This window comes from Lotus japonicus, chromosome 4, assembly GCF_012489685.1.
Source record: "Lotus japonicus ecotype B-129 chromosome 4, LjGifu_v1.2".
Taxonomy (NCBI): domain Eukaryota; kingdom Viridiplantae; phylum Streptophyta; class Magnoliopsida; order Fabales; family Fabaceae; genus Lotus; species Lotus japonicus.
Window position 1 is genome coordinate 47,475,682 of NC_080044.1, and position 12,859 is coordinate 47,488,540.

The following is a 12,859-nucleotide window of genomic DNA, read 5'->3' on the forward strand; positions in this document are numbered from 1 at the left end:
GGGTCCCTCGCCCAGGAGCGCTAGTCCAGGGCGACGCGCAAGACAGGCACTTGGGCCACCTCTCGGAGGCCCAATTGACCCATTAAGAGAAGTTAAGGGCGCTAAGCCCAACTCCAACTCTATAAATAGGGGACAGTTACTAATTGTAAGGGACTCTCGGCTCATTTGAGAAACAACAACTTGAAATTCAGTTTCTTTCTCTCTCTAAGCGGTTACGCTCTCACTTCTCTCTAGATTCTCACATCACGTTCACCTCACTCTAGGTACCGTACCTCACCTCGATGTTCTTAGATAGAACATTTGGTGCCGTTTGTGGGGAACGGTAGATTTCGATTACCGGACTATGTGGATTGTGATTTGGTTGCGAGAAGTTTGATTTTCTGTGCAATTCTCTTTGCTTTTTGGATCTTCCTTCAGATTCTTGGTTCGCTAGTGAAGTCTGATGGAAGCACGTCGTCGTCGACGTAACGAGGAGCTGGAGCAGGAGCGCGATTCTCAATCGCGTCGCGTACGAAGGAGGTTGCGCCACGAAGAGGTGCGCCGTGTACAAGGTGATGACATACGGCAGCAAAACGATTGTCTACAGGAGGAATTGGAGTATTATTGTCTCAAGCAGTGGAATGAAGAAGTACAGGAAGCCGAAGCCGCCGCGAAATTCCAGCCGTTCTCATTGGCGGTGAGAGAGGTGACCATACCGGATGACACGACGGGCCTTGCGCTGGAAATGTATAGCGGGCAGACCGATCCAAAAGATCATTTGCTTTATTTCGGTATAGAGATGGCGTCAAGCGCGACTTCTGATGCGGTAAAATGCAGGATGTTCCCATCTACATTTCAGGGCGTGACGATGGCCTGGTTTATGACTTTACCTCAAGGATCCATAGCGAAGTTCCGCGACTTCTCGTCAAAATTCCTTAACCAGTTCTCGGCGAGCGAGACCAAGCGTGTCGCAATTGAAGATCTGTACGACATCCGACAAATGGCGCAAGAAACCTTGAAGGAATACGTGGAACGGTATATCACTACATCTGTGAAATTCGAGAAATCGGAGCCTCAGACATGTGTACACGCTTTCAAAAATGGTTTGCTGCCAGGAAAGTTGAACTGTGAGCTGAGTAAGAAACCAGCGCGCTCGATGACGGAGGTTTGCGCCCGGGCGAGTGCCTGCGTCTTAGAAGGAGAGGAGGACGGCGCATTCTGGAAGAAGGAAGCAGACAATACGCGAAAGGTTAGGGAGGCTGAGCAATTCGTTGAGAAATTGAAGGGGAAGAAACTTTGTTTGGGAGAAAAGAACATCGAGCACCCACGCTCGCGGGGGACAATTGGCTCTCGCCGGCGCGGAAGGCCAAAGAAATGCTCGATCAAAGAATTGGTAAAGTTGCTCCAGGTGACGTCGGCGACCAAGAAGGGCGAATATGAAATCGATTCACTGCGAGAGGAGGAGGGCCCGGCGACATGGTGCGAATATCATCACTTGGAAGGCCATGGCACCAGCGACTGTTTCGCATTAAGGGGCGAGGTCGAAAGGTTGATCAGGGTAAGGAGACTACGGGTTATAGGTTGTGAATCAGGAAAGGACCAACAGGGATGCCGTCGGCGAGCGCCAAAAGCAGGAAAAAAGGAGACGAAGGTGGCGAGGAGGGAAGAAGATGAAGAAGCTGAAGAAGCCCTCAGCAACGTTGTCGGAACATCAGTTGGAGTGACTAACGCAGTCGCAGGGGGGATTCGGCGGAGGCGGCGACGCGTCGGCAACCAGGCGAGAGCAGCGGGACAACGCGGGCGCGAAAAGGACCAGGAAAGGGCGAGGACATGACAAAGAAGACCATGAGATAAGGCGAAATAGGCGATCTGCCCAGGCCATTGACAAGGGCGTTGGGAAAACTGGGATATGGACGCATCCCGTAGGGGTATGCTAGCAATCGAACCTTCTGTTCAAGTGTTACCAAGTGTGGTTGTTTTAGTTTGTACTGCTTTGCATATGGTTTCTATATACTTCAGGTAGTGTTTATTTGGATGCATCTTTTGAGAGGGAGTTCCTCCATGTTTTGGCTGTTGTGGATGCATTGGTTTGAGGGGGAGTATTTCTGCTGCTGACTCTGATGATTTTGATGTTTTTTTTTTCCCTCTCTGGTAGTGAAGTTGTTTAGACAAAATTTGACAAAGGGGGAGATTGTTGTTCCTTTGTTGTCATCAATTTTGTTAAAAACAACCTGATGTCCTAGCCGATGTTGTGACATATGCCTTGGTGAAGGCCAGGACATCCGCCCATGCTGGCATGCAAGTGGGTCCCTTATGGTTATGTTGTGCTTACTTGAAGGTCAAGTAACTGATTGTTGGGAGCCAATTGCGGGTTGTTTATTGTTGGAACAAATCTGTGATTAAAAGATTTGTTTCTATTTTATTTGTTGATCACTCATATCAGATCTTGGAAGATTCTCTACTGATATGAGTTGGATCAAAGTGTTCTTCAGCCCAAAATAAACCCCAGCCGCCTCTGCTAAAGGATATATAGACAAAGACCTGAAGCTTGAAGGTGGTGAGAAAATTACCTTGAAGATCAAGTGTTCTTAAGAGTGTAAGTTGTTCTTTGTCTTTGTTAGTTCTGAACTAGTCTTGCTCACTGATTCTATAAAGTGAGACTGAGTTCTGTGTTGTGTTTGAGTGTCAAACAAACCTTGTGTTATTGTTGTTACCAATCACTGTGGCAGTGATTGAGGAAAAGTGAGAGGAGCTCTCATACTTAGGCTGTGGTTCTAAGTAGAAGACCACTGGGTAGATTAGGTTAAGAACAATGAACTTGATGTGTTCATGTGTTTCTGTAATACCTAGATCTTGAGATAGTGGAATTCCTTTTCATTGGGCGAAAGCTAACCAGACGTAGGTGTAGTTTCACCGAACTGGGTTAACAACTTTCTGTGTCTTGTTTCTTTTAGTTGTTTTTGTGTTCATGCTTTTCAGTCATATGATGTTCTAATCGATTGTCCCAGCATCGTGCATGACATTTGTTCTAAGGGATCTAGAATTTCAATTGGCATCAGAGCAGGCACCCCTGTTCTGTGTGGGTGAGCTCCAGGGAGATATTTTCTTGATCTCATGGACAATAAGGAGGGAGGATCGATCAACAGGCCACCAATCCTGGATGGCTCCAATTATGACTACTAGAAGGTTCGAATGATAGCCTTTCTCAAGTCTATTGATATCAAAACTTGGAAGGCTGTTGTCAAAGGCTGGAAGCATCCTGTCAAAGCTCAAGCAGAAGGAAGTACATCTACTCCTGAAGAAAAACCTGAGGATGAATGGACAAGTGCTGAAGAAGAAGCTTCTCTGGCAAACTCAAAAGCAATGAATGCTATCTTCAATGCTGTGGACAAAAACATGTTTAGATTGATTAATACTTGCACTGTAGCCAAAGATGCTTGGGAGATTTTGAAAACATCACATGAAGGTACAACCAGGGTGAGGATGTCTAGACTCCAGATGCTTACTACTCGTTTTGAGAACTTGACAATGACAGAAGATGAGACAATTTCTGAATATCACATGCGTGTGCGTGATCTGTCAAATGCATCATTTGCTCTGGGAGAACCTATGTCAGATGAAAAGCTTGTGAGGAAAATCTTGAGGTCTGTAACCAGCAAGTTTGCAATGAAGGTCACTGCTATTGAAGAAGCTCAAGATATCAGCAGTTTGAAAGTGGATGAGCTGATTGGTTCTCTGCAGACTTATGAGTTAAAGTTGGGTGAAAAACCTGAAAAGAAGACCAAAAGCATTGCTTTTGTATCCAACACCACTGAAGGAGATGATGCTGATAGTGAAAGTGAGAATCTATCTGAAGCTCTGGCACTTCTTGCTAGAAAATTCAACAGAGCTCTAAGGAAGATAGACAGAAGGACTAGGCCAAATGTCCAGGACATTAAGTCAGACAACTCTAAATCCTACAATTCCCAGCGAAAGGTCAAAGAAGAGGACAAATCAGGCCAAAACAAGGGTGTTCAGTGTCATGAATGTGAGGGTTATGGTCACATTAGATCTGAGTGTGCAACTTACTTGAAGAAACAAAAGAAAGGCATGGTAGTGACATGGTCAGATGAAGATACTGAGGATGAGGAAGAGTTATCTGCCAACAAGGTTAATGCCTTCTCAGGGGCTGTCAATGACTCAGATTCCAGTGGTGATGAAATGACATTTGAGGATTTGGAAGAGACTTACAAACTCTTACATGTTAAATGGAAGGAAACTTGCAAACATCTGAAGGAGCAAGAAGATGAGATGGAACAAGTTAAGACTGAAAATGAAAACCTGAGGGAGACCATTGATAAACTGCAAGATGACTTGGATAAATGGAACTCAAAATTAAATGATCTTGAAACTGTTGAAAAAGCCAAGCTTCTGTTAACTATAGCTGATCTTCAAGAGAAAGTAGCTACACTGACAGCCAAACTGGAAAATACCTACAAGTCAGTGCGTATGCTGAACAGTGGATCTAATATGCTTGAAGAGATTCTGGAAGAAACAAGCAAGCAAGGAAAGAGTGTTAAAGGCATTGGTTTCAGTTACAAGTCTGAGAATAGAGGAAATCAGAAAGCATCAAGGAAGTTTGTAAGAGCTAAGGAAAACTCTGAGTTTAAAAACCCAGAGAACTATTGGATGTCAAGCCCGATGTCACAACATATGCCTCAACATCCTACTACTCAGAAGGCTACTGCTCAAACTCCATGGAGATGTCATTATTGTGGTAGGTTTGGTCACATTAAGCCCTACTGCTTCAAGCTATACGGATATCCTCAGATCCAGAAGGTTCTCAAAACATCTAAGAAAGCTTGGGTACCCAAAGGAGAAGTTTCATGTCTTATAGCACACACATCTTTTAGAGTCTCATCAAGTGAAGACTGGTATTTTGACAGTGGCTGCTCAAAACACAAGACTGGGAATAAGGAGTATCTGGAAAATCTCAAGGAATACTCCAATAAATCAGTCACCTTTGGAGATGGTGCTAAAGGAAAAATCAAAGGCATTGGGAAATTGGTAAACTCTGGATCTCCTAATCTGAACAACGTTCTTCTTGTCAAGGGATTGACAGCAAATCTAATCAGTATAAGTTAGTTGTGTGATCAAGATCTGAATGTGATGTTTAGCAAGACTGAATGCATGGTTACCACTAGTGATCAAGAGATTGTGATGAGAGGTGTCAGGTCCAAAGACAATTGCTACATGTGGATTCCACAAGAGAAAGCCCAAGTGTCTAGATGTTTGATATCAAAGGTGGATGAGTTGAATCTATGGCACCAACGTCTAGGTCACATCAATCTCAAGAGTATGCAGAAAGTTACCTCTAAAGATGCTGTTCGAGGGCTACCAAAACTGAAAATAGATGAAGAAAAGATATGTGGAGAATGCAAGATTGGAAAGCTGACCAAAACATCTCATGCAAAGCTTCAGCATCCAACTACAACAAAAGTCCTTGACCTTCTTCACATGGACTTGATGGGACCCATGCAGGTAGAAAGTCTAGGAGGTAAGAAATATGCTTATGTTTGTGTTGATGATTATTCCAGGTTCACTTGGATTGACTTCATGAAAGAAAAATCAGAAACCTTTGACATATTCAAAAAGCTATGCCTGAAACTTCAAACTGAGAAGAATTGCTCTATAGTAAGAATCAGAAGTAATCATGGAAGAGAGTTTGAGAACTCCAAATTCTCTGACTTCTATGATTCAGAAGGAATAAGCCATGAATTCTCAGCTCCAATTACACCTCAGCAGAATGGAATTGTTGAAAGGAAAAATAGGACTCTTCAAGAATCCACCAGGGTTATGCTTCATGCAAGGAAGATTTCCAACAAGTTCTGGGCAGAAGCCATGAACACAGCCTGTTACATTCACAATAGAGTAACCGTTAGAGCTCGAACCACAATCACTCTATATGAACTCTGGAAAGGAAGGAAGCCAACTGTGAAACACTTTCATATCTTTGGGAGCAAATGTTATATTCTGGCTAATCGTGAACAAAGAAGAAAGCTAGATCCTAAGAGTGATGAAGGAATTTTCATGGGATACTCTACAAACAGCAAAGCTTATAGAGTGTACAATTCTCGAACAAAGGTAATGATGGAATCTGTAAATGTCTCTATTGATGATCAACCAAATGAAAGAGAAGACACTGGTGCAACTGAAGATGATGATGGTCCACATGTCACAGCCGATGTCCCAACTATTGACCTCGACATTGAATCAGAAACCAGTTCTGATGAGCAAGATCACAAGATGACCTCTGCAAATAAAGCTCCATCGATCAGAATTCAAAAGAATCATCCTCAAGAGAATATTATTGGTGACCTCAAAGAAGGAGTTACTACCAGGGCTAGAAGCTATATTGCTCATGAATGTTTTATATCCAAGTTAGAACCCAAGAATGTCAAGGAGGCTCTGACAGATGAATACTGGATAAATTCTATGCAAGAAGAACTTGATCAATTCAGAAGAAATGAAGTATGGGATCTCATTCCTAGGCCTGAGGGAGTAAACATCATAGGAACCAAGTGGATTTTCAAGAACAAGTCAGATGAGAATGGTGTAGTAACTAGAAACAAAGCAAGACCGGTGGCTCAAGGATACACTCAGATTGAAGGAGTAGACTTTGATGAAACCTTTGCCCCAGTGGCTAGGTTGGAATCCATAAGACTTTTGCTTGGTGTTGCCTGTCTTTTGAAGTTCAGATTATTCCAAATGGATGTCAAAAGTGCCTTTCTAAATGGCTATCTGAATGAGGAAGTTTATGTTGAACAGCCAAAGGGATTCACAGATCCACATCATCCTAATCATGTCTACAAACTCAAGAAAGCCCTGTATGGATTAAAACAGGCTCCTAGAGCTTGGTATGAACGTCTTACAGAGTTTCTGGTGAGCAATGGCTATTGCAAGGGAGGAATAGACAAGACATTATTTGTGAAAAATGAAAGAGGAAAACTCATGATTGCACAGATATATGTTGATGATATTGTGTTTGGTGGGATGTCGAACGCGATGGTGGAACATTTTGTCCAACAAATGAAGTCAGAGTTTGAGATGAGCTTAGTTGGTGAATTGAACTACTTTCTGGGACTTCAGATCAAGCAAATGGAAGATTCCATGTTTATTTCCCAGAGTAAGTATGCTAGGGGCATTGTCAAGAAGTTTGGACTTGAAAAATCTGGACATAAAAGGACTCCTGCTCCTACACATATCAAGCTGTCTAAAGACAATCAGGGAGATGATGTTGATCAAAGCTTATATAGAAGCATGATTGGAAGTCTGTTGTACCTCACTGCTAGCAGACCTGACATTACCTTTGCTGTTGGTGCTTGTGCAAGATATCAAGCTGCTCCAAAGACCAGTCATTTCTTACAAGTGAAAAGAATCATTAAGTACATAAATGGTACTTGTGACTATGGGATTCTTTATACAAATGATACTAACTCTTCTCTTGTAGGGTATTGTGATGCAAATTGGGCAGGGAGTGCTGATGATAGAAAGAGTACATCTGGAGGGTGTTTCTTCTTTGGAAACAACTTAATCTCTTGGTTTAGCAAGAAGCAAAACTGCGTGTCTTTATCCACAGCTGAAGCTGAATATATAGCTGCTAAAAGCAGTTGTACTCAACTTATTTGGATGAAGCAGATGCTCAAGGAATATGAAGTTGAGCAAGATGTCATGACATTGTACTGTGACAATTTGAGTGCTATCAATATTGCCAAGAACCCTATTCAACATAGCAGAACCAAACACATAGATATCAGACATCACTTCATCAGGGAATTAGTGGAGGATAAAATTGTTACTTTGGAACATGTCCCCACAAAGAGACAATTGGCTGACATTTTTACCAAGCCCTTAGATGCTGCTACATTTGACAAATTAAGAGGAAATCTTGGGATTTGCCTCTTCGAAGGAGCATAGCAATTAAAGCCCCTTTTCTGTCTAACGGCTAGTTTCCTCGTAACTACCATTAACTGCCGTTGTGACATCATTGCTTCCTTCTCACTCAACTGCTATATAATCATCACCAATGGCTTCATCACAATCTCACAACAAGTTGCCAATCTTGCTCTAACAATCTCTGTTTCTCATCACTTACATTTTTCTCAATTTCTTGTATTTGTCTTTTTGCTTTACCATTTCATCATGTCTTCAAGCAAGAAAGAGTCTGTGAAGGGAAAGATAGAGAGAACTGTTGGTGGTGCTAGGGTTATGGGTTTGCACACAAGTTCTTCCACTCAATCCAAGAAGAACTCAAGAACTCCTTCCAAGAAGCACTACAAGTCTCGTGCAACCCCAATGCAAAACCCTGAAGCCCCTATGCCTGAGGATGTTTCAAACACTTCTGTCTCTGCAAATGATGAAGATGATGTCGCGACATCTTCCCATGGCTCCGATGAGACATTGTCTGATAAGCCTGCCAAGGAAGTTTCACTCTCAAAGGATTCTTCCTCTTCATCCAAGAGTTCTGATTCCAAGGCTGCAAACTCAACGGATGTTTTGTCAGAGGAGTCGATGAAGACCCCTCCCATTGTTCATGATGTCTCTGATGATGAAGATTCAGAGGATGTGCCTCTGGCGAGTGTTGCTGCCAGAATGCTTAAACGAAGAAGAGCATCTGTTGAAGAAACCCCTGTTGTCCAGAAGAAGAAAGCCAAGATCACTACTGGGTCTTCAAAATCAAGGGCAACCGATGTGTCAAGGAAAGGCAAGCAGAAAGCTGTGGAATCGTCTGGCAAGAAAGCCAAGAAGACTACTGGGAAAAAGCAGAAAGTTTCCAGAATTGATTTGGAGGCTGAATCAGATGTTGAAGGCGATGTCCTGGACATCACTGCCTCTGAGAAGAAAATGTTCTCTGGTAAGCGTATTCCCTCAGATGTTCCTAATGTTCCTCTAGATAATGTGTCTATTCATGCTCCAGAAAATGCCTTCAAATGGAAATATGTCTATCAAAGGCGTGTTGCCAAAGAGAGGGAGTTTGATTCTGATGTGTTAGCCTGCAAAGAGATCATTGCCTTGATTGCAAAAGCAGGGTTGAGGAAGACAGTGATGAACATAGGAAAATGCTATGACAAGCTTGTGAAGGAGTTTATTGTCAATCTCTCTGATGATGTTAATAATTCTGCCAGTCCTGAATTCAGGAAAGTGTTTGTCAGGGGCAAGTGTGTGAATTTCTCTCCTGCTATCATCAACCAAACTCTTGAAAGAAGTGTGGTTGAATTTGTTGGAGAAGAACTTTCTCTGGATACAGTTGCTGAGGAATTGACTGCTGGAAGAGTAAAGAAGTGGCCTGCTAAGAAGCATCTGTCAACTGGGGTTCTGAGTGTGAAGTATGCTATTTTGAATAGGATTGGAGTGGTGAATTGGGTTCCCTCTAACCATACTTGTGCTGTTTCTGCTATGCTTGCCAAGCTTATCTATCGCATTGGGACTGAAATTGCTTATGACTTTGGCAACTTTGTGTTTTCCCAAACCTTGAAGCATGCAGAGACATGTGCTGTGAAACTTCCCATCTCTTTTCCTTCTTTACTGACTGTTATCATTCTGAAACAGCATCCTAATATCCTCACTGTTGATGATGTTCCTGTGCTCAAAGGCACTCCCATCACTTTGGACCAACGGTTGTTCCTGGAACCTCATGTCCTGGACATTGATCTGCCATCCAGTAGGACATCTGTTCCTGCCTCTATGTCTGCCTCAGGAACTCACAGTGTCATTGCTGAACTTGAGGCCATTTCCAAGGAACTTCAAGAGACCATCAGGATTGCTGCTGCTAGGAAGATTAAGGTGGATGCTCTCATCCAAACTCTCAAGGGGGAAGCTGGTCAAGAGGGTGAGCATGCAGCTGATGCTAAGAAGGAAGGATCTGCAGAAAATGATGAGGAAAACTCCTCTTATTCTGGTGTTTAGTGCATGTCCTAGTCTGTGTACTAGTTGACTTTTATTTGGCTGTGCTTAAATTCTTTCTACCTTTGCCAAATTTGTTCTAAAAAGGGGGAGTAGTAGTGTGTTGTTTATTTCATTATGTGTTGTAGTGTTTTTTTTTTTTTGAAGACTTGGTATTCTGGTTATGTTCTGTAATAAGTATGAAGCTTTGTGAAGACAAGTTCAGGAGATCTTCTATGTTCATGTGCTTCAAGCTAGCTTCTGTTCAAGTGTTACCAAGTGTGGTTGTTTTAGTTTGTACTGCTTTGCATATGGTTTCTATATACTTCAGGTAGTGTTTATTTGGATGCATCTTTTGAGAGGGAGTTCCTCCATGTTTTGGCTGTTGTGGATGCATTGGTTTGAGGGGGAGTATTTCTGCTGCTGACTCTGATGATTTTGATGTTTTTTTTTTCCCTCTCTGGTAGTGAAGTTGTTTAGACAAAATTTGACAAAGGGGGAGATTGTTGTTCCTTTGTTGTCATCAATTTTGTTAAAAACAACCTGATGCCCTAGCCGATGTTGTGACATCTGCCTTGGTGAAGGCCAGGACATCCGCCCATGCTGGCATGCAAGTGGGTCCCTTATGGTTATGTTGTGCTTACTTGAAGGTCAAGTAACTGATTGTTGGGAGCCAATTGCGGGTTGTTTATTGTTGGAACAAATCTGTGATTAAAAGATTTGTTTCTATTTTATTTGTTGATCACTCATATCAGATCTTGGAAGATTCTCTACTGATATGAGTTGGATCAAAGTGTTCTTCAGCCCAAAATAAACCCCAGCCGCCTCTGCTAAAGGATATATAGACAAAGACCTGAAGCTTGAAGGTGGTGAGAAAATTACCTTGAAGATCAAGTGTTCTTAAGAGTGTAAGTTGTTCTTTGTCTTTGTTAGTTCTGAACTAGTCTTGCTCACTGATTCTATAAAGTGAGACTGAGTTCTGTGTTGTGTTTGAGTGTCAAACAAACCTTGTGTTATTGTTGTTACCAATCACTGTGGCAGTGATTGAGGAAAAGTGAGAGGAGCTCTCAAACTTAGGCTGTGGTTCTAAGTAGAAGACCACTGGGTAGATTAGGTTAAGAACAATGAACTTGATGTGTTCATGTGTTTCTGTAATACCTAGATCTTGAGATAGTGGAATTCCTTTTCATTGGGCGAAAGCTAACCAGACGTAGGTGTAGTTTCACCGAACTGGGTTAACAACTTTCTGTGTCTTGTTTCTTTTAGTTGTTTTTGTGTTCATGCTTTTCAGTCATATGATGTTCTAATCGATTGTCCCAGCATCGTGCAGGACATTTGTTCTAAGGGATCTAGAATTTCAATTAACGCTATTTGTCTTGCTCCACCTCTTCTTCAGTCAGGAAACGCTCGGCGACAAAGCCTGGAGAATCGTCGGGGCCAACCAATCCAGCAAGGGTAACTCTCTTGAACGCCCCCATCTGGAAAAGATCAATCCGGGGGTGGAGGCGTTGAGCTTGGGCCTTGGCAAGAAAGAAACTGCGGCAGCGCTCGAAGGCAGCGGCGACGACAACATCTGACCTCATCTTTTCTTCCAAGGCTTTCGCGTCAGAATGGGCTGGGCTTGGGCCTTTGCTGCAGATAGAGCCTCGTCTTTCTTCGCCAATTCAGCACGGAGAGCTTCGATTTCCACGCCCATGAGGGAGATGGTTTGATCTTTAAAGGGCACCAAGTCCGTTTTTGCGTCGGACTCCAGTTGCGCCTCCTCGAAACTTCCAGGTCCGAAATCTTCTTGTCTCGAAACTCCAAGCTAACGTCGGAACGACTGGTTTGCTCGGCCAACTTATTGGAAAAGGAGGTTTCTTGGGAAGTCAGCTTGGCAAGGAGCGCCTTACGCTCCTCAGCTAACCTAGTGTTGAGAGCGCGAAGACGAACCACCTCCGACTGAAGTATCTCGGCATCCTTGGCAAACCACTTGTAACGATGGAAAGCATGGAGCACCGTCACCAAAGCACCCTCTGACACTTCATCTAAACCCTGCTGCTGGACCACTTCATCCATTCTTGCCACTTGCGCGGGCGTCAGGGATTGTTAGTAGGGCAATCCTTGATTTACGGAACCTGGAGGCGGGGGCGGATTGTGACCCGAGGGAGGAGGCGGCGGTAGATTGGTGTTTGGCATCGAGCTTTGACCAGAAATCGGCAGGACACCTGCCCCATTGGGGGGCGACCTACTGATAAGGTCACCCCAGGCGCTGGGTTGTTCCACCCCAAGAGCCTCCCTAGACCCATGGGAAGCTGCTGAAGTAATGGGGATGCTTTTCTCGCCGGAGGAAGCAGCAGCAGACAAGAGGCACGGCTTTTTAGGGGGTGGCCGAGAGGATCCCTCGCCAGGAGCCCGTTTCTCGCCAGCCGAAGTTGTTGATGAGGATGTTTTGTTGCCTTTCAAGTTGGCTAGAGGAGAAAACCGGATGTTCTTTTTCTTCTCAAAAGCGGTGAGAAGGCTATCACTGGCGAGGCTCATTTTCCCTGAAATAAAGAGTGACAAAAAGGAGTCGGCAGGAGACAAGAAGTGAAAAATAAACAAGAAGGTGGCGATGAAGTACAGATTCCTAAGAAGGCGAGAGTTGATGAGATTTAAGTTTTACAGATCACACGAGCACAATCCAAAACGGGAAGTTTGGCCAGAAAGCCGATAACGGCCTTGTCTTCAGGGGTTAAAGAGTCCTCAGGCGGGTCAACCACCTGAAGCACTTCCTGGGTCTAGTAGAAAGGGAATCGAGCGGTGCCATCCCTCAAGGTGAAAATTTCAGGATAGTTATGAGACACCACGACCTTGAAATACCTTCGGGCAAGGTCGGTGGAGATGGTGGACCAAAAGGGGTTAAAGCGTTGGCGCCCGGGTCTAGCTTCTAGAGAGACCCAGCTGCGGAGCGGTAAAGGTTGGGCGGACAGACGATAGA

At 43.7% G+C, this 12,859-nt stretch overlaps 1 protein-coding gene across 1 annotated transcript; it reads right to left on the reverse strand.

Annotated features, from left to right (window-relative positions):
- Nucleotides 1-11,988: 11,988 nt before the first annotated feature.
- On the reverse strand, nt 11,989-12,420 carry LOC130712844 (mRNA 3'-end-processing protein RNA14-like). Its single transcript, XM_057562660.1, has one exon. It carries the CDS (start codon nt 12,418-12,420, stop codon nt 11,989-11,991), a length of 432 nt encoding a protein of 143 aa, XP_057418643.1.
- Between the last annotated feature and the right edge of the window lie 439 nt (nt 12,421-12,859).